The sequence below is a fragment of the Fundulus heteroclitus genome, chromosome 20 (assembly GCF_011125445.2).
Source record: "Fundulus heteroclitus isolate FHET01 chromosome 20, MU-UCD_Fhet_4.1, whole genome shotgun sequence".
NCBI classification, from domain to species: Eukaryota; Metazoa; Chordata; class Actinopteri; order Cyprinodontiformes; family Fundulidae; genus Fundulus; species Fundulus heteroclitus.
Genome location: NC_046380.1, coordinates 12,131,206 through 12,152,278, shown reverse-complemented (window position 1 = coordinate 12,152,278; position 21,073 = coordinate 12,131,206). Strand labels below are relative to the sequence as shown.

Sequence of the window (21,073 nt, the reverse complement as noted above, 5' to 3'; positions counted from 1 at the left end):
TCAGCAGAAACGCGAGGTCCGCGTCAGCCTTCTTTTTCTTTTAGCTCTCGCCATTCGGAAAAAGCTTGCCCGATGTGTACGACTCCTCTCTCTGTCCAGAGCCCTTTTCCTCTTTCTTGCCTGCTCCGACATGGGCTTTCGCTGTTTTCTCGCTGGGTCCGCCATGATAACTGCACAAATCTAGCAACGAGCATGCCTTTCACTGGGGGCGTGTAGCAGTTCTCGCCGTAAAGCAAGACCGACTCTCGCGATGCACAGACTTCTGAGCCTGTGAGTGCGGGCCGAGGGCTCCTGCAAGTACGATATAACCCCTACACACCACCAGGGCGGCCGAGAAAACCTTTGTTCGACCTGAAATGACTAATTTAATCATCCAAAACGGTATGGAACACATTAATTAACTGAAAAATGTTGCATAGTATGCCTTTAAGTTTGTAACTTAGTTTATCTTACTACAAATGTTTGTACCAGCGTTGCAGTTCTTATGTGGCTGTATATGATATACATGTCTTGGTTTTATGCAGAAGTGGCAGTGGGGAAAAAAGCCATTGTTAAAAGAAAGCCACAATGCTGCTTTCAACAAGCCGTGTAAAGGACAGAGCAAACAGCTGGAAGAAGGTGCTCTCATCAAACCAAAAATTCAGCTTACTTTTTAAATTCTTTGTGGTAGAAAAGAAACAAAACACACCAATTCAGTGTAAAAAAAAAAAAAAAAAAAACCTAAAAAAACAGTGATGGCGATATTATGCCGTGGGGATGATTTTCTCCACCAGGAACAACAAACCGGTTGGAGCCGACGGGAACATTAGAGAATCTAAACACAGAATAGGCATTGAAGACAACCTGTTGAAACACTAACAGGTAAACTGTGCGTCTCTGTCTACCAGGGCCTACGTGTCTCTGTTCATGAGACATTTATGTGAGCCGGGGGCTGACGGAGCGGAGACCTTTGCGGACGGGGTCCCCCGCGAGGGCCTGTCTCGACAGCATGTTCTCACCAGGATCGGAGTCATGTCGCTTGTCAGGAAAAAGGTACCCGTTGTTCAACCTCAGACGTCTTCTCTGCAGAACACCACGCTTTGTGTTCGAACACTGTGGGATTAGCAAAAAGTGGGTCGGCACATCCAGGCGCCAGAAAAATGCAGAGGGAAGGAAATGTTTGTTGAGGTTTAAATGCTCCTCTGCAAGAAAGACGTGAGCTTTGTTAGATTTGTGTGCCGTCTTTTCCCTCCTGAGAGATGAGAAGAGCTTTGCAGGTAAAGTCCTTTTTCTTTCAGAAGAGTAATGTGCTTGTCTGAAGCACTGACAAACTCATCCAAAATCTGCACTGTCATCAGGTCTAAATGAATTACGTATTTATATACTGGTTTGCGAAAGCATAGCAGATGTGGGAAAGACATTGTAGTTTAAAAGGCTTTTATGCCTGAATTTTCTGTTGTTAAGAACAGATTAATTAGTTAGAGAGTTTTTAATTTGAGAGTAATTTGAAATATGATATCTTGTCCTATTCATTTGTTAAATGATTGAGGGAAAAATTTATTTAATTATTCACTTTACAGGTCAAGTTGAATTTGGTTGAAGTTCTCTCACCTGTTACATTCACCATACCTGCTGCAGATATCAGCCATGCTTTCTATTAATTTGTTAAATGATTGAGGGAAAAATGTATTTAATTATTCACTTTACAGGTCAAGAGGAATTTGGTTGAAGTTCTCTCACCCGTTACATTCACCGTACCTGCTGCACATCAGCCATGCTTTCTAGAGTTTAGTTCAAATGTTAAGGGATATACATTCCATATAATTGTTTTATATGTATTTAAATAAAAAAGCAAGACTTATGATGATATAAATATTTGCATTTACCTCCCCATGAATGAGAAATGGTGTTTAGTAACTAATTATATTCAGAATTCTTGTAAGTGTGCAATGCTGCTATGTGGAATTATGGCTGTAAAATGTATTGTTTTGATCAGTGCAGTGGTAATTAATCTTATATTTTATTTTATTCATGTTACCTTTTGGCCAGTCCTGTTTTTGAGAAATAAATTAAATAAGAAATATATTTTTTAAACCACTACTAAATTTTTCAGATTTGCAATGGCTTCCAGGGAGCCAGACAGACTGTCTTGTAATCTTTTGATGTATTCTTCATCAGTGGTTCTCCAGTCTTTCAAAAATATTTCTTTTGAGTGTAGCTATCTTTTTTTTTTTAACTAATTTATCCAGGCATGACTGCAATGCAATATGTAGTTATTAAATGTAAAAGAGTGGAAAACAATGACACAGGCCCTGGTAGATACAATTGCATAGTATTGCTAAAATACTAAAATACTACGTGCTGTCTGTCTGTGTTATCATTAATATAGCTGAAGACATGAAGCAGTGTATTTGAGAGAAAGTGTGAGAATAGCAATATGAAAAAAAAAATATTTCTCTTACTTTTGCATGTGCAAAAGTACAAAACAAAACTTCAAAAGAGTTAAAGAACGCCTGAAAAATTATTAATAAAAAAAAAACAATTTCATTGAGTGCAAATCGCTCTACAGAGGCAAAATATCATCACACGAGGGATGACTCAAAAATTCTGCCCTCACTGTTTCTGCACAACTTCCTAAAAAAAATATTGCATCAGTAACTACATGCCTGAATATTAAAATAAATCATGCTTGCTGCTGTGAAGCACAAGTACCGCAGAGCCGCAGCGTATTTCACAGGCAGAAAAGGCCATCTGCATTTGTGGTGCAGGCCTTTGGTGTTTGGTAAATATGTCGATTTTTTTTTAGCTCACCAGATGAGGATAATCATCTCAGAAATGTAGATATTTATTTGAAAATCCTTGCCGGGTAAGTTTTGAGTCCAGGAGAGGCTTACCGCATCTGTCTAAAGGGAGAATAAAACCTGTGAGTCAGTAGGACTCAGTTGAGTTCCTCCTAATCCTTCACTTGAAGAAACTAGGCCATCCCAGGGAACTGTCAGATTTTCATTATCACCGTTAAGGCATTTTTTATTTAATTTAAAAAAATTTTTCACTTTAGGTGCAGGAGTTTGAACATGTAAATGGGAAGCTGAGCTCTCCGGATCTGATTCCCATTGGAATGGAGCTGAAGAAACTGACTGAAAGCGTGTCTTCTGATCCCAACACCCCTGTGCCAGCCAGCCCTGTTGCTACGCAGCCCAGCACCCCCATCCCACCAGGTCGGCGCAGAGCCTCTTGCAGTGGTCATGTTTTATTTCACTCTGAGTGTGTGAAGGGAATGTTTATGCACAAAACAAAACTATAAGAAAAAAAAAGGGTGCTAAGTTGTTGTTGGTTTTTTTTGTTTTTCGGGGTGGTGGGTCTATAGAGAAGGCAGAATCTTTGGTACGAAATGCTGAAGACAAGGAAACAACAGAGACAGAGGCAAAGAAGCTATCTGAGCAGGACGTGAGTTTTGTTTCTTTCTTCACCTCCTCTGCTTTATTCTCCATCTTCTCAAAAGTTATGACATTGTCAAACGAGTCGTCGTAACACCCTGTGGACCTTGTTCTTTCAGTCCGAAGCTGCTTTTAAGTTTAGTTTGCCCTCTGCCAAGTGTCCTTAATCCCCCCCGCCTCCCTGTTGCCCCCCACAGCAGGCCCCCAATGAAGAGTTAGCATCAGCACCCGAGAAGGCTGGCGACAGTGACGAGACGAAGGCAACCTCAAAAGAGAAAACGGGAGATGAGAGGAGCAGAACCAAATCCCCCGTGACAAAGGCCGAGCCACCTGCCTACCCAAAAGAATCGGCTTTCAAGCAGGCAGAGCTGCCATCTAGTCATACCTCACCTAAGAGTGAGTGGTGCATGATTCATGCGCTGCGAAATGATTTATAAGCGAAGGCTGTGCTTTGTGTGTTTAATCTTTTGTTTCTGTTATCCTCAGCGGACCCTTGCAAGGAAGCCGAGAAGTCCTCTGAAAAAGGAGAGGCTGGTTCTCCTCGGGAAAGAACTGAAGACAAAGAAAATAAGCCAGGTACACAGTGTGTGTGAGATGAATTCTCAAATGAAGCAAGTACAAAAGGCAAAAAAAAATAAAAACGGCTCCTCCAGGAAACAACTGTCTGTTTGTAGTGCATGTAGTCACATTATACAGATACTCTTAAGAAAACATCCTGTCTTTTATATAACTATCGCAGATGACGTGAAGAGTGAACATGCATTAGAGGGTCGACTGAACGGGGACAAAGACACTCTGGATGAGCTGGATGAAAGCAGAAAAGAAGACAAAAACGGATTCAAAGCCAAGTTCATGTTTAATATCGCGGACGGAGGTTTCACTGGTGAGAAACCGAACGTGACTGTGTCGAGAGCGGGGTTTGAATTAGGCCTCCTCTTTGGGTTGGCTTGACTACGAAAGGAAAACGGTCAATATTCAAATCAAAATTAGGACTGGTCTCTCATCGAGCTTGGAAATGAACGTTTGCACATACTGTGTGGCGTATAATAGAATGTTTCCTGATGCTTTCTGTTAAAAGACGTTTTTAAACGCAGGATTTTATGTGGAAAATAAACATAAAATCAGCAATACATTTCATCTAAGCAATCAACGGGAAACAACATACAGACTTGAAAATAAATTACAAGTAAAATGTATTCAAAAATATATGATTTTTTTTATTGCTAAATAAATCAATTAGAAATACATTTTTATAAAAGTAAAATCTAAGTAAGAAATAATAAAATGCACTCGGCTAATGATAAATAGTATTGTTTTTTTTGTGACCAAACAAAAATTAACAGAGTAAAAGATGCAACACATGTATTTAACTGGCAAAATATAGCCAGTAAGTTCCAGTCCCTCCTTGTTTTAGCTGTTAATAGATCCTTCTGAGGATTAAATTGAAGGAGGTTGGATAAATTCCTTGTATTCCCAAGTTATGCAGACACCACTGGCTAGCAAATCTGGTGGATCCTGAGGTGTTGACTCTCATCTTTGAATCAAATCTACCTTCTTTTATTTTACTAAATGCTGTCTCCACTGCTGCTGCTGTTGCCCTTTTGCCATTTGGTACGTTAGAAGTTTGGATTGTTGTGTACTGATGATGCTTTTCTCGGGACATCTTGCCGCTCCTCTCCTCCTTCTCCCATCTGTATTTACATCGACCTGCACAACGAACCGGGGTTCAGCCTTAGACAAGAACAGCAGCGTGCATCAAGTAGCAGGCAATATAAAATGAGAGCATTTTTGGAAAAATAGAATACAACAAAATAATTTAGACATTATCCTTGCTATTATGATCGCATTGTGTTTCAGATCATTTGGGGGGGCTCGGATCTGTGTCTTTCCAGTCTTACGTCATCGTACGCATATTGATATATACACTCTCAAAAAAGGGGTACAGTAGGAGTACAGTTCTGTCCCCTGAGGTGCAGCCCCTATAGGGCTAATAATTAGACTTTATGGCACATCTTTGTACTTTTTGAGGGCCTGAAAGGTAAATTTATAAATAAAAAAAGGTAAATTTACTAAAGTAGTAAATGGTACAAATATGTACTCTTTATAAATAAATTTAGGGTACACTTTCAGAAGATGGACATCAAGGAAAGAAAAATTATAAGACAGTAATTAGAAGGTAACTCATTCAATGTAGATTTTATACTGAATTAAAACAATCTAACATATTTAATACAGTTTGCATTGTTATATTGAAGTGAAGTGAACGGCACCGATTACTGTTAGTTTTGCGTTCCGACGTTCAGCTGTTGTTTTCCTCCAGTTAATAAGCCGCGAAAGCATTGTTTTCCTGATAGTCTGTCATTACGTCTACCTTTATGAATGACGTGAGCAGTTTGAACGTTTGTTTTGTGGGCTTTTTTTTTTTTTTTTTCTTCCTGAAAGAAAATGTCTGTTTTTGCTGTCATGCTGTCAGAGCTGCACACCCTGTGGCAGACCGAGGAGCGAGCGGCTCTTTCGTCTGGAAAAATGCACGACATCTGGCATCGTCGCCATGACTACTGGCTGCTGGCTGGCATCGTAACGTATCCTTTCCCGTGTCAGAGCCGAGAGCTCTGCATCTCGCCGAGCAGCGTGATCACCTATGACAGGAAGGGGGCTGCCTTGGAAAAAGGCTGATATCTACAGAATGCGATGAGTGATATACAGCAAGTATTTTTTATTTTTTAATCCACGCTGCCATGAACTCATCTTTATTTGTCCGTGTTCCTTGACTGCAACCGACTCTCAGACATGGCTACGCTCGCTGGCAAGACATTCAGAACGACCCCCGTTACGCCATTCTGAATGAGCCCTTCAAAACAGAGATGCATAAGGGCAACTACTTGGAGATGAAGAACAAGTTCCTGGCTCGGCGATTTAAGGCAGTTTGCAGCTTTTATTAGAAAAAAAAAAAAAAGAATCAAAGCACTGAAATAGATGGAGCTTTGGAAGCTTTCTCTTGTTTTTACACCCGTTTTATTTGTCTCTGCAGCTGTTAGAGCAGGCATTGGTGATTGAGGAGCAGCTGCGACGGGCAGCTTACCTCAACATGACCCAGGACCCCAGTCACCCTGCCATGGCGCTCAACACGCGCTTCGCTGAGGTGGAATGTTTGGCCGAGTCCCATCAGCACCTCTCCAAAGAGTCTCTGGCTGGGAACAAGCCTGCCAATGCTGTGCTTCACAAAGGTGTGTGGTCCCACTGCCAAACTAGCAACACTGCTAACTCAAGTGCTCTCCTTTTAATTACCAAAAGCCAGTGGTGGTTCTAGAGCAAATTTAGCAGGGGGGCCAGGGTGGAGCCAGCGTTTTTTCACAGGGGCAAAGAACAAACGATTGGGAAAAAAAGCCTAAACAGATCAACATTTCATCGTTTAATATATTAAGTAAGCCAACGAGACAATTGTGGCTCTGGAACTGCAGGTTGCAGACCCCTGATCTTTTCTCTATACGGCAGGAGCTTAATGTGAAACAGCTACATTTTTTAACCATTGTTATTTTTTATATTTATTTTTTTAATTATTTTGCTATTTTATTATTGGGTAAAACCATGACCAGTCAATCACGGTATCTTTGTCAGCATTTATCATTCTAAGAAATTTAATATCATGTCTTTAGTACAGGGGCCATAACAGGGGCCAGGAACAGTTCTACAGGGGCCCTGACCCCTGTTGGCCCCTGTCTAGAACCGCCCCTGCCAAAAGCCATAATATAGTTTTTGAAAGGCAGAATTTTTGAAAATCCTTATTTTTATAAAAATCTTAATTTAATTTAAAAGCTGCAACGTTTAACAACGGATCCGCCGACTTATCGGCAACAAGCAAAAAGGGTCTCTGGAAACTATTTGAAGCTGTTTTCATGCGAAAATGCAGACAGTGCAGTAAAATCCTCAAAACGAGCTGATCTCACTTTAATAAAGCAGGTTCATTCTTTTTTCCATCCAGACAGACAGAAAAATGGGCGCGCAAAGGAAGTGCACACAGATGTTTCCATATCTCTGTTCTCTAAAAAAAAAAACAAAAAAAAAAAAAAACCAAACAGGCTGGCAGCAAAGATCCTGTTTCACACAGTGGTTTCATTTCATGTTAATTTGACTCAGCACAGAAAACGGGCTCACAGTGATTAGTGGGATGAAAGTTTGGGGAGAGGCCAAAGACTTTATCAAAGTGAAGCGTTAAAGCGTATTCATTTGAAAATGATGTAGCCTGTGACACTAATGGATTTATCTGCCAGAAAAAGAATATACCAGCATGGTGTTGATTGGTTGTGGCACATTACTGTGACTTATAGTCCTTGGCAGGTTATGATTGAAAATTCTGTATCAAACAATTAATTAGTTTTTTTTTTATGATCTCAAGATTAAATAATGTTTTTTCTAGGAATTTGTATTAATCTTTCTGCCAGACGTTTTTTTTTTTTTTTTTCCCCTACCGATGGCCTTAGAAGCTTAGAAATGAACGGCAGCATTTACTTGAAGAACCGCAGCTGCTGCTACGACGGGCTCACTGTATTTTCATGCCGCTTGCAGTGCTGAACCAGCTAGAAGAACTTCTGAGTGACATGAAAGCAGATGTGACACGACTTCCCAACATGCTGTCCAGAATCCCACCGGTGTCGGCCCGTTTGCAAATGTCGGAGAGAAGCATCCTGAGCCGCCTCACCAGCAGAGGCAGCGAACCTCCACCGCAGCAGGTGAGATGGCGGTTTAAAGAAAAGTGTCAGATGGGGCAAAAAAATAAATAAATCACTGACAAGGATCTTGCTTCCTGTTGTGTGCCTTTTCACACTCCCCTTAACAGTTAATAACTCTAATATACTCCAAATAACACAACGTGCATACGATATTTCTACTTATTAAAACATAAAATGTCTGTGTCAATGTTTATTGACTCCAAACAGCATAGTTAACAAACGAATTAGCGACTTTTAGCGAAGTCACAGCTTACTGTAAAACCCGAGCTCAGCTGTAATACCTGCAGGGATGTCTTATCGCTGTTGTGGAGAAGTTATCGCAAACAACAGCCAAAGCTGCTTTCATGAATAAAAATAATACAGCAATGCAATTTCTAAATTCCCTCGACGTGATAAAAAGTCTGTGACGGGCCAGCAACAATGCTAAAGGTTCACGAGACTGAGGACGCAATAATAATAATAATTAGTAAATAATAACTAACATGGCTAATCAAACACTTGGAATAAAAAAATACATGTTTGTGCATCATTCTGTCCTGAAAGTTAATGCCTAATAGTATCACGTTGAGGAGGCGGAGCCAAATGCAGGCAGGAGGCAGGTGGAATCAGATAAGAAGGAAGACTCCACAGGTTACAAACAGAGAAATGGAGGCGGAAAAAATGGCCGCCCAGTACCAATGAAAACAGGAGAATCTGCTGATGAGTGGGATCAGGTGAGGCTCTTAACTGAATGTTAACTGAGCGGAGAAATGACAAAACGATGGAAAACACGAGGAGAACATGAGCATGTGGTAAGAAATAACCAGAGCAAACCAACCAAAGTGACAAGGAACCCATGTTACGGAGAAAACAGGAGGTTAATAGAACACAGTGCACCAGAAAAAAAAACACATCACCAAAAATAATACAAGAACTACAACACAAAACAGAGCTCAAAGCAACACATAAAAACTAACGCGATACAAAGAAGCTAAACGTGAGCACAAAGTCTTGCATCTCATTTGAAAAAGAGAATAAAAAAGTATCCCCTCATGCAGTTTTTTCAACAAAAAAAAAATGAGTGAATTATCATAATTGGATCATTACCTGTTAGAGGTAAGGAACACCATTGCACTAAATATTGATAGAATAGTTAGTAATGGAGTTAGTAATGAAATATTAACAATGCTTGTTAGGATTTTTTTGTTTTCAGACATCTTTTGGATAAATAAACATGCACCGGGTCAAACTGACCCGGGAACAGCATTGCTGTTCCTAACAAATGAACATAACAGGAGGGTTAACTGAATGTTAACTGAGCGGAGAAATGACAAAACAATGGAAAACACAAGGAGAACATGAGCATGTGGTAAGAAATAACCAGAGCAAACCAACCAAAGTGACAAGGAACCCATGTTACGGAGAAAACAGGAGGTTAATAGAACACAGTGCACCAGAAAAAAAAACACATCACCAAAAATAATACAAGAACTACAACACAAAACAGAGCTCAAACCAACACATAAAAACTAACGTGATACAAAGAAGCTAAACGTGAGCACAAAGTCCTGCATCTCATTTGAAAAGGATAATAAAAAAAGTATCCCCTCATGCTGTTTTCTTCCACCACCAAACTCAACATTTTTCTCCCTAAGGACCAAGTAAAACTGGATTTGTCTCTTTCTTTTCTTCTCCGGTACTTTTGCAAATGGCTTGTACGCGTGTACACACGGCTTGTCTTGTCCGACATCGCTGTGTTGTTGCTATCGGGGGGCCAATTTCTCTCTTTGTCATTTTGACACACCTTATTAGCGGCGTGTGTCCATTTGCATTCCTCCTTTAGAAAGACAATTTATCTGGAAGAAAAACACGAGCGCGGTAACGTTGATGAGAAGCAGTTATTCATCCTGTGTACTTGCAGCCTCTACATACAAAGATGATTGACCTCTTGTTTTCCCTCTGATAAATCATTCATATAACCTTGTAGCTTATGGCAGAATAATCCGTTTCCTTGTGTGTTTTTTCTTTCTTTCAGCCTTTTAGCCAGGGAGGATTCAGCTGTTCCCAGATGTACAGCGGCGGTTTTGGTGGGGGATTCAGAGGACCGGGCGGACAGCCAATGGTCAACTATAGCCAGATGCCCCTCGGACCTTACGTCAGCGGTAACAGTCAACACTTGCTCTAAGTCATAGGTGACATAATGCAAGAGGGAAATAGCTGCTGCAACAAGAAAAACAGACACGTTCACTGCGAATGATAACAACCTGTATAGAGAAACAGATGCTGAAAGCAGTCATGTAAACAGATTTGAAGTGTCATAAATGCAAAACCTTAATCTATCTCTCTCTACTCAGTATTTATTGACAGTTTTTTGCTATCTGTCCAACCCAATCCAGTGAATTTCCGAATCTATGTTGGAGTACAACAAAAATAATAATTATGTAATTAGACGTCTGCACCCAGAGGCTTCTACAGTTTAAAAAGAAATACAATGGATACATGCAACCAAGCTATTTCTTACTGTTTTGTGTCAAAGATGCCTTTTTTTTTTTAAACATTCTGAATGGGAGTATCTAAATCTTGAAGCATTTCCTTCCTCAGTGTCATCTAATGGCCCCCCACCCCCTACAAGCCATTTGGACAAGAAATCACTTGACTCGTTCAGAGACGGGGCTACGCCTGAACTCAAGTCAGGCAAAGCAAGTGATGTCATCTGTATTGAGGACTAGACAAGCTCTGTATCATTGACCTGAGGTCAGAAACTCCCAGGGATGGAATCCGAATGGATGACTGCTGCCCTTGTGTCATGCTACATCCCTCTGTCCCCCCCCTCCTCCTCCTCCTATCTCATAATCTGCTTACTGAAACTCGGCTGTGAGCGGATAAGGCAGTTAACTTTTTTTGATTCGTGTACATGTATCTATCTTAAAAAAAAAAGTTGCACTTTTATCTTTCAAGGACCCTATAGAGGTATTTCAGTAGGTGTTTGTTTTATTTGTTGAGAAACTGAGAATAAGGACAGAAGACGAAGCAGTTTTTTTTTGTTGTTTTTTTTTGGAAGAGGACTTTGAAAGGCCTGCACTATAAAGCAAAACTCAATCAAGTCCAAGCGTCGGGGCCTCTTCAACGGGGCTCACTAAGTTTTATGTATTTATTTTTCGCAGGCTGTGACTTTGTAAATCTGCGTGCAACCCCCTTGCTTTTATGCATACGTCAACGCCCCCTTTACACTGTGACTGTGCTGCTTTGAAGCTTGTTCAATGTGAAGAGGAGAGAAGCTCACTTCTTTAAATCGAGATAGTTTTCGAACATCGATATCCTTAAAGTTACTGTACACGAACATGACTTTTTATCATCCATGTTGCAAGCAGGTGACAGAATGCGGGTTTTTCGAGGAAATCAAAACTTTTACCATGTACTGTATTTGTTTTGCAGAACAGTTTATCTGTAGCCTTTGAAGACTGCCACCTGCTGGTGATGTTGAGAAAGTAGCTCCGGCTAAAACAGGAAGCTGCGCCTAACTCTTATCACCTTTCAAGGCTGCCGTTCGGCTACTGTACATATTAGGAGGCTGCAATTTATTTTTCATTGCAAAGGTCTAACGAAGGTGAAAATAACAACTCATTCATAGCTAAAAAAAAAAAAAAAAGTTTTCAGGTCTCAGTATTGTTCATGGTAATCCAGCAGAACAATTTGAAATGACAGAACATTAATTCAAAATTTCTATGTACTGTACACTACTCGTGACTCTTTGTTTGAATGTTAGTGTTGGTTGTAGCGCTTCACCCACACAAGCCACGGTGGGACCATAAACTGGCACTTGCTTGCAGGGTTTCAGAGATCAGACCAAGTGTGAGTCAGAACCGACAAGTTTCATTTTCTCTTTAACGTCCCGAAAAAACCCTCCTTACTTCCCATTTTACTGGTTCGGACTGAAAACGAAAATACACGCTTGTGTCGCAATGTCATATTCAGCTCTTTTTAGGAGCTGGGGTTTTGTGCCCCTGCGCTTGAGTTATAGTATAATCAGATACATAAGCTTACTTCATGCAAGGGGATAGCTCGTTCTTTGATGCAGTGCATTTTTTCCGCTGAGGCGGATATTGTATAAAGGTGATGCCGCAGCCTAAACTTACCTGTTCTCATTCCAACTTTAAAGGAATGGTGTTGCACTGTGTGACTTTTTGACGTCCCCCCCGTCCCCCCTTAATGTTGTCGTCCTTTATGTCGACCCATGTAAAATGCATTAGGTGCAGAGATTTTTTCAAAAATACTAATCTTAGTTTTATGTAATAAAGTTAATCGAGTTTAGGACATGTTGACAAATGTACCAATTTAACACACTCTAAGGAAAAAAAAAACTTCATAGTTCGAAAGTTATGTTGACAAGTTCATATAACCAGTTAATTGAAAAATCTGTTAAATTAGTCTGAGCTGGAACTTTAATTTATGGATGTTTTAACTGTGACTAAACTACTCATAGGCATTTTTTTTCTATGGTTGCTTGTGAACACAACATTGAACTTGCCTTCTACTGTCCAATGTAGCAAAAAAAAAAAAAAATAATCCAAAATGAAGAATAAACAGTGTTATTGTTGGTAATATGGTTAACTAGAGGTGGACCCTAAGTAGAATTTTTCTTAGGAACTCATACTAACTTTGGACAGCCCTCGTTAAACCAAAGAAACATCTGAAACAGGCAGGAGATTGGTCTTTAAGGACTGCCTTGGACATAACTGCATTAAAGCTTGTTTTGCCAACACTGTGGAAGCATTGTTTGATGAAAAAGTGTTGTTTGCTGTAACTTTATAATTGAAAGCATTTGAATCTTAGCAACAGCTGGATCCATGCAGGTCACTTTGAGACACAGAGTCTTTGAGTCTGAAGCCATGCTGTTTTCAAATGCGTAGAATGTGGCCGCCTCCTTTCTTAGGCCTGCAGCAAGCATCTTTAGTGGATCAAAAAGTCTAAATTGGATCCTTAATGTATATATATATTTTCTGAACTGTGGCTATGTTTGGATTTCATTTTTTCTTGGTAGAGTTTTGAATATAATTTAAAAATCTACCAAGTAATTAGATGCATTTTGTGTTCACTAACAACAACCTTCTCATACTGGGCTTATATATCATCGTGCTTTGTCCTATATTAGGTGCCATTTCTAAATTGAATGTGAATATCTTCCTTATTGTCTCCTCCACTTTTCTCACAATTGCTCCAATAATTTTTAACTAAGCTCCAGTTTGATCTCAAACTATTTTAACCATACTTAAAAGTTGCATTTTTTGATTCTTACGACTTACTAAAACATGTTGCTGTCATCAAATCTTGCCACATTTCAAGAACAGCGTCACATGCTGTGTGTTCCTAAATCAAATTTAGGGTTCTAATAATTTGCAAGTTATTGCTTTCTGTTCCTCTGTGCCCTATGTTTTTGAAGGTGGCATAAACCAGTGCAGATCTAATAAGTTGAAAGTAGTAGTATACTTTGGAAAAGTATTTACCCCCTCACAAATGTCCTGTTTATGCATTTTTAATCACATCTAAATGTTTTAGATACTCAAATAAATAATAATGAAGAGACCCCTATATAACACTAAACACAGTTTTAAATTTTTCCTTCTCTTTATTTGGGAAAAAAACTTTCCAAATCCGCCTGGCCCTATGTAAAACAGAATTGCCCTCGGCAGCAACCCCTGCTATCGAGCATTTGCTGGCGTGGAATCCTGACCCGCTCTTATTTGCAGCATTGTTTTAGCTCCGTTGAATGATTTCTGAGCATGAACAGTCTGCTTAAGGTCAGAATCTCAAATATATTGTTCAGACTTTGACTAGGACCCTACAAAATCAACTAGAGCAATTCATCAAGGTCCTAAAAAAAAAAGCTGTTCCAGACCATCACATGACCAGCACCATGTGAGCGTTCATGTGAAAGTCTGGTTGCCTCTGATTTAAGCCTGCTTGTGGTTGCCATGACTCAGATAACTGAGAACTTGCACAGGCGTGTTCATGTAATGTTCATATGATGGTCCTTTGTGTTCTCCCATGGAGGCTTTTCCCCTCTTTTAATTGCTGAACCATCAACATTCACCTTAACTGAGAAAACCAAGGGCTGCAGTACTTCCAATGTTGTCCTGGGGTGTTTTGTGACCTCCTGGATGAGTTGTTCAAGCACTCCTGGAGTATTTCTGGTAGGCCAGCCACTCCTGGAAAGGTTCACCACTCATCCAGGCTCCCTCCCCTTGTGGGCAATGGTTCTCACTATATCCCTCTGAAGTCTCGACATGGCTTTGTACCTCAGTGACTTGGTCTCTCATCCGTTCTTGAATGTCAACTTCAGTGCACATGGTGCTTTTTTTTTTTTTTTTTTTTTTTTTAGATCTTTTCATCTACTTCTTGTTGTCAAACAGGACACTTAAGTCATTTCTTGATTGCACAGGTCTGTTAATCATCAGGCCTGGATGTCCAGCAAAATTAGCTTAATCATACAGGATTTAACAAAGGGTGAGATTCTTTTTTTTTTTACATAGAGCTAGGTAGTATGGAACACTTTTTTTCATTAGTAAATAATTGCTAGAACTAGCTAGAACTTTGATATTTAATTTTTTTTTTAAATATACTTTAGTATGACTAAAAAAGCGAATATTGATCAAAATCTATAAGGAGGCAAATACTTTTTCACAACATTGTCTTTCTTTTTTTAAGGTTCGGTGGAAATCTTTTATATTTGACTTTTTACAAGGGATAAGGTTGTGAAGTATAAACTTGTTCGACTGGATTTTTTCATCCTGTATTGGGAAATTAAATAATTGCCCTGGAGTGCTCGTTTCGCCCCCCCTCCCTTTTAACCAGATTGTATACCTTCAGTCCTTACCCGGAAATCTCAACTTGCCATGACTGGAAACTCAAATACTTTTGCAGGCGTTGCAATTTTTTTTAACCATCTGATGTGTCTGGAAGTGCATCACATCAGTTTCTGTGGAATGTTTCTAAGTGCTTATTGTTGTCAGCTGTGTTTTTGCTCATGCCATCAAATACTTGACCATGACATGTATTAGGCTATTAACAGATAGGACCTCAGAACATGTAAATACTTGAATGATTTTTCAGAATGAAGCTCGTATCATATAGATTTCTTTTTTTTTTTTTTTGTATTTGTAAGAAAACAAAACGAAAAAAAAAACATGAATGTCCACTGAATTGTGTTGCCATAGAACTGCTATGTGCACAACATGTGCTCATCAATCAAATTTCTGTCTTTTCCTCTGGAGTGGTGACATCAAACACAATATTTTCAATGAAATGCAATCAAACTGAAGTCAGTATGAATGTACTGTCCGTTTAAAAGGCTTCAGTCTAATATTAAGATGTTAAACAATGTATGTATTCCTTATTAAGATGGCTTCAAAAGCTACTAAAAGACCCTTATAAAAGGCACCTTTGTTGCAGTAAATGCACAGCATGTGAAACGTCTGACGGTTCACTTTCCAGGTGTGGCAGCGTGTCTTTACAGACAAGGAGCTCCAAGCAGTGTTATGGTTCTGATAATTGTGCTGTATGGCAATTGAATCAAAAAGTGAATTTGTCATCTTTTTATTTGTATTCCGTGTATTTGTTCAATGTGTTTTAATAAATATTCTGGACAAGAAGGAATAGTGTTTGATCATTTCTTGTGTTGAAGTTATTCTGACAGGCAAATGTAAGGGCATGCAGATGGACTTTAATTAAAACCATCGACTGTCCTGACCAACGCTCACATATTACTTTGTTGTCCTTGTGCCCATATCTATTGCTGCAAGCCTGTAGTGCAGCAATTGTTCTTTACAGAAGAAATACAGACATTGATTTACTAGAAAAACAGACAAAAAAATCATAAAATCATTTGAAAATGTGTTCCGAATTTACTTTTGTGATGTTCATCTAACTCAGGAGTGTCAAACTCATTTTGGTTGAGGGGCCGCATACAGCTTAATCTGATCTCAAGAGGGCCACACGAGTTAACTCATTGCAAGATTAAATAGAACTAATAAATGTGGACTTGTTGTTGATTTTTATATTAAGTTAATTTCACTTTTACACAATATATTATGAATAACCTCAGCGTTTTTAAGAAAAGTATGTGCAATTTCAACAATACTTTTACTCAGTTTAACATTTACTTAAGTGCATTATGCATAAGAACTGATCACAGTGATTATACAATGTTGAAAAACATTTATTCACATTTTTTGGAACTTAAAAACACCGTCCTGCATGACAAAATACACCAAACAGATAAAAATTAAGAAATGATTTGAATTTTTCCACACCTGAAGCTTAATCTGCTAATTAAAACACAGCGCCCCTCGTGGACAATATAGGAACTGCATATTTTCAATTAAACAAAGTACATGTTTTTTTCAATAATTGTTTTATCATTCTCTTCCTTTTATCTTGTCCACTTGTGAAAGTCGAATCTGATGAGCTCTCTGTGGCATCTTATTGCCACATTGCCAGACAGGACACTGGGGGAAAAAAAATTTTTTTTTTTTTTTTTTTTTTTTTTATAATGATAATGCATTTAGCCCCAGGGCCGGACTAAATTGTTCAACGGGCCGGATCCGGCCCGCAGGCCGTATGTTTGACACCCCTGATCTAACTGTACCCCCATTATATTCTGCAGGATGACAGTTAAGGACACATTTATTAGTACTTTTCAACACAGTTTGTTTTAAACATCAAGGGATTGTACTCTGCCCTTAAAAAAATAAATGTATTAAATAAAATCCTAAGGTCAAATAATAATTTCCTACTGAATTTTCATTCAAGGCTTTGTGAAGACTGGTCCAGGATGTTTGGGTCAGTCTTCTGAAGGTAGTTCTTTACCAACAGCGAAATGTGTTTTGTGTCACTGTCATGTTGGTGGTTTCATATGTTTTGTGCCATTTTACAACAAATACCATAATTCAGTTCAGAAGAAAAATTGGTTCAGTTCATATCCAGTTATATAGAATCCATATCAGGCAAATTCAGATCAGACAGTGTACATTCGCTCCAATGCAATTGAAGTATAATAATGTCAGATTCAGATCAAATTATATATAGTTCACCATAATCCAATCTATAAGACAATATAGTCAAATTCAACTGATCATATAGTTGAAAATCGTAAGCTGTCATCTAGGGGTGGCGATGCAGACTTTAAATTTTATCATGATATTTTGTGGTACTATTGTTATAACGATAAATGTGATGATAAAAGAGTATTACCACCTTCTTGTAGTCTTTTTAGGTAACATTGTGAGTGTGACTTCATGTCTCATAAATACAAATACTGTCCTGAAAAAACACATTTAATAATGCAATATATACTTAAAAAAACATTCAAAATATGTTTAATCAGGACACAAGTTACATAAAGAAATGTGATTTTCATCACTAAACTGCACACAGTAAAAGCACTTGATTATATATTTTAAATGTATTGACATTAGTTGATGCTCTGAAGAAACCAACAGTGGAGAAAATAGCTAAAAAAACAATCCTGACAATACTGGCAGTTTTGGGGTTTTCAGACATTACTAATAGGAATTTATCATTGTCAAGATAATGATAAGACATTTTTCACGACAACGATAAAACAATACGATAAAGGCCCAGCCCCATGGTTGTCTATCTAAAGAAGCCAAACATCCTCATAAATATTTATGATCATTGAACCAGAGAGAGATAGGCACCAGCACCCCCCGCGACCCCATGAGGGATAAAGCGGTTCGGAAAATGGATGGATGGATGGATGAACCAGAGAGTTTTTAAGCCTGTTAAACTGTACGTTGATATTATGTCAGAAAACATCAGGACCACAGGCAATCCTGTGCACAGTTTTACAGTTGGAATACCAAGACAAATTTTTATAAAACACGTATTCTTGATTGATTGTGTCTGCATTCTCTTTTATCTGATGTCACTACTTTTAAAAACGTGGGGACTTCCTAAGAGACTTTCAGGCTGATCTAAGAGGGAGTTTGTTTTGCTCCATAAGAATCGCAAAAATATCCTTCCAATGTGTTCAACAGCAAAAGGATGGGTATGCCAGTGATAATGCATCTGACACTATCTTATGTGTGCAGTTTCTTTTTTAATGTTGGCATATTACAACCAGCTGTAAACCAAATTGCCACTCAGGCATAATAAAGATATAATGAACCTTTCACTTTGTGCTTTCCAGCTGAATAAAACCAATTTAAATCTGTTGCCAGAGATTTACTGACAGAGTTTCTAGCGTCCAACAAAACCAATAGAAAAACTAAATCTTAGCCATTAGCTAGAAATCAAGTGATCTTCCTCCAGCCCAATCTCAGAGCACCTTTATCCCACACAGGAAGTTCCGAGAAAACACTATAGCCTCTAATACCTCTTGTCCATCCCATTTTCCCTGAATATATCTCCTGATTGGGTCTACTTCCAGCACGCGCGTCCTCATTGGCCAGTTGCACGGCTTTGCTTGTCTCCCATTGGCCGGCTGCGACTGAGATCACTTACCCTGCATTGTGCCGCTCTGTGGACAGCAGCAGGAGTCTGTAAAGTGGGAGGAGGGAAACAACTGAAGAAAGGACAAATTGGAACTACATGGGCTAAGGGGTATTGGGTGGGGGGTATGTAAAAAAAAAAGAAGAAAAGAAAATAGAGGGCGAGAGAGGGTAGATTTAGCGTAGGACAGACCCAGACAGGCAAAAGAGGAAGAGAAAGACAGAAAGGGGGAGGGAACAAAGGTTACCTCATCTAGAAGCTGCCTGTGCACACGGTGCCGGGGAGAAGTTGTGGGAAAGTAAACAGCACAGGAGAATTCAAATCTGTGTTCAGCCACTTGCAGCCATTCAAAGGAGGCTGTGAGGATGAGTGTGCTGTGGTAGGAGCTGGCTGTTTGTGGGATGTTTCCAGGATTAAAGGGTCACCAGGGAGTGCCTGAAGCTTCTTGGAGGACATAGCCTGCTGCTGCTGCTGCTGACAAGAAGGTGAGCAATGTATAATGTGCATTTGCCTGTTTCCAAGGAATAAAAACACAGCCTGTTTATTTAATTCATTCTGCCGTTGCTCTGTCTTCCTTTCCTCTGTCAGCTCGTTTAGCATTTTTTGTGTGTGTGTGCAAAGACAGCAGCTTTGTCCAAATGGGGCTATTGATGGAGTGGGGTTGGGGGGTGGGTGGGTGTGTGTGCTGGTTTGTGCCTGTCTGAGTTTCAGCCTGACAGCTATACGGGCAGCTGGGAGGACAAGAAAACGTGGAGGAGGAGAGCAGAGGATGAGGATGGCAGATTAAACCGAAGCCCTTTAGCAAAGTACACAACATCACGGGCAATTAAACCCTGGGCCTGCCTCAAAGAGCCGGCAGGGATACAGAGAGCACGGGGGCCTTGTTGTGATAGCCACAGTTCCTGTGACAGACTCCGGGAAGGATGAGTGAGGGATTTTTCAGCTCATCCAAAATCCACACCTATCGGCCGGCTGCTTTCCAGCCACTCCGCACAGCTCCTCCGGTCCCCCCTCCCCAGGCCACAGAAAGGGAGATCCTCTGGCCGGGGTCCGGCCTACACCATTCCAGTTTTGACGGTTGCTTCCCGGAGCACAAAAGCCCCTCCCCGGATGAATTTCACGCTGCCTCTCAGCAGAATAAGAGCGTGGGGGGGATTCAGGGAGCAGGGGGCTGAGAGGGAGGGATCCAAGGGACCTCTGACACAGTCTCTGCTCAGACCAAAGAAATTAGCATTTTAAGCCAAAGCACTGTTTCAGCCTTTTTTTTTTTTTTTTCCTTCTTCCCGGATGTCCAAAAGTTCCTTTTTGTTCGAAACTCTCTGGACTTTTTTTCCCCTCTTGCTTGCAGTCCAGGACCGCCAACAGACATCCACCATCCATGGGTCGAGACCATCACAAAGACTTCTGTCAACCGACAGCCACGTTCTTTCATTAGGAGAAAACTCGCTCTCACGCCATCATTCACAAGGCCTTGATGCTCCACTTACACAAAGAGTCATTTGATAGCGATGACACGCCTTCCGCACCGTCCTCTGATATAATGTACAACAAGCACGTTGGGGCCATCTGAGAAGGTCTGATCATTAGCCAGTAAGGGAGGGGATTTGAGGGTGTTCCTGTGCTGACTTCTCTCTAAAGTATGTTTTCTGTCAAGCCCACATTCAAAAACACCACTTGTTTTATCTCCTGTTGCCTCGTCTGCTAACACGTTCCAAGAACAAATGTGACGCACAGTGATGCCCCGCTAGCTTAGATTCTAGGATTCCACAGAATCAGAGGAAGATTTACTTACATGCATGAGATTTCCTAAAGTTCATCAGCCCTTTTTTATTTTTATTTTTTTAAACCAGTATATTTTCATACCCGATATCTGATTTTGACTGCTTCCTTTACAGAGCATTTGACTACGCTTTGCAGTGATTGGAACACATCTCCAAATTGCCTTCAGCTAAACAAAAAAAACTGAAAACATTAAACCAAAACGGCAAAGACGACAGCGCATTGTTTGTGACCAGGAACTCGGCTAGATAAAGATCAGTTGTTTGCCTACGTAACAGCTCCGTACTGTAAACAGTGCCGCCTGTTGCAGCTCTTGTCGTGATAACAGAATCCTAGAGGGCATCATCAGGGTAGGGTTGGGGCAGACAAAGGTTACTGTGGTTGAAACACTTTTTTATTTTTTATTTAGTATGTCCCCAAATGAATGTCCCATTATGTAGCATACCACGCAATTCAACTTAGAAAGAAGTGCACCTTCTTGTTTTGCTTCTGTGTGTGTTCTTGGTTTTTGTCTTCAGCAGATGAGTTAATTGAATTTGGCACTGCCGAGAATTTGGTTTGTGTTTGCATCAGATGAATTCAGAGTATAACCAAAGTTTGTACCCTTTTTAACAGTATAGTTTCAGTTATTTATGCTTTTAATGTTGGTTGAATTAAAAA

The 21,073-nt window shown here is 39.9% G+C and overlaps 2 protein-coding genes across 6 annotated transcripts in view; both read left to right on the top strand.

Moving 5' to 3' along the window:
- chd5 (chromodomain helicase DNA binding protein 5) overlaps positions 1–15,778 on the top strand; it is a 63,408-nt gene extending 47,630 nt beyond the window's left edge. For 2 of the 3 annotated variants that reach the window (XM_012881345.3, XM_012881347.3), the window contains exons 29-40: positions 888–1,032; positions 3,038–3,197; positions 3,347–3,426; positions 3,614–3,812; positions 3,903–3,992; positions 4,156–4,299; positions 5,890–5,998; positions 6,205–6,337; positions 6,448–6,643; positions 7,983–8,146; positions 10,161–10,287; positions 10,727–15,778. In XM_012881345.3, the coding sequence (XP_012736799.1) occupies positions 888–1,032; positions 3,038–3,197; positions 3,347–3,426; positions 3,614–3,812; positions 3,903–3,992; positions 4,156–4,299; positions 5,890–5,998; positions 6,205–6,337; positions 6,448–6,643; positions 7,983–8,146; positions 10,161–10,287; positions 10,727–10,854 (1,675 nt within the window). In that variant the 3' untranslated portion in view covers positions 10,855–15,778. The remainder of the gene's footprint in view (positions 1–887; positions 1,033–3,037; positions 3,198–3,346; positions 3,427–3,613; positions 3,813–3,902; positions 3,993–4,155; positions 4,300–5,889; positions 5,999–6,204; positions 6,338–6,447; positions 6,644–7,982; positions 8,147–10,160; positions 10,288–10,726) is intronic. The other variant, XM_012881346.3, reaches the window with a different exon arrangement.
- A 2,879-nt stretch (positions 15,779–18,657) lies between these two features.
- arhgef10la (Rho guanine nucleotide exchange factor (GEF) 10-like a) overlaps positions 18,658–21,073 on the top strand; it is a 175,486-nt gene continuing 173,070 nt past the window's right edge. For 2 of the 3 annotated variants that reach the window (XM_036151338.1, XM_036151337.1), the window contains exon 1: positions 18,658–19,119. The gene's annotated coding sequence lies outside the window, so the exon portion shown is untranslated. The remainder of the gene's footprint in view (positions 19,120–21,073) is intronic. The other variant, XM_036151339.1, reaches the window with a different exon arrangement.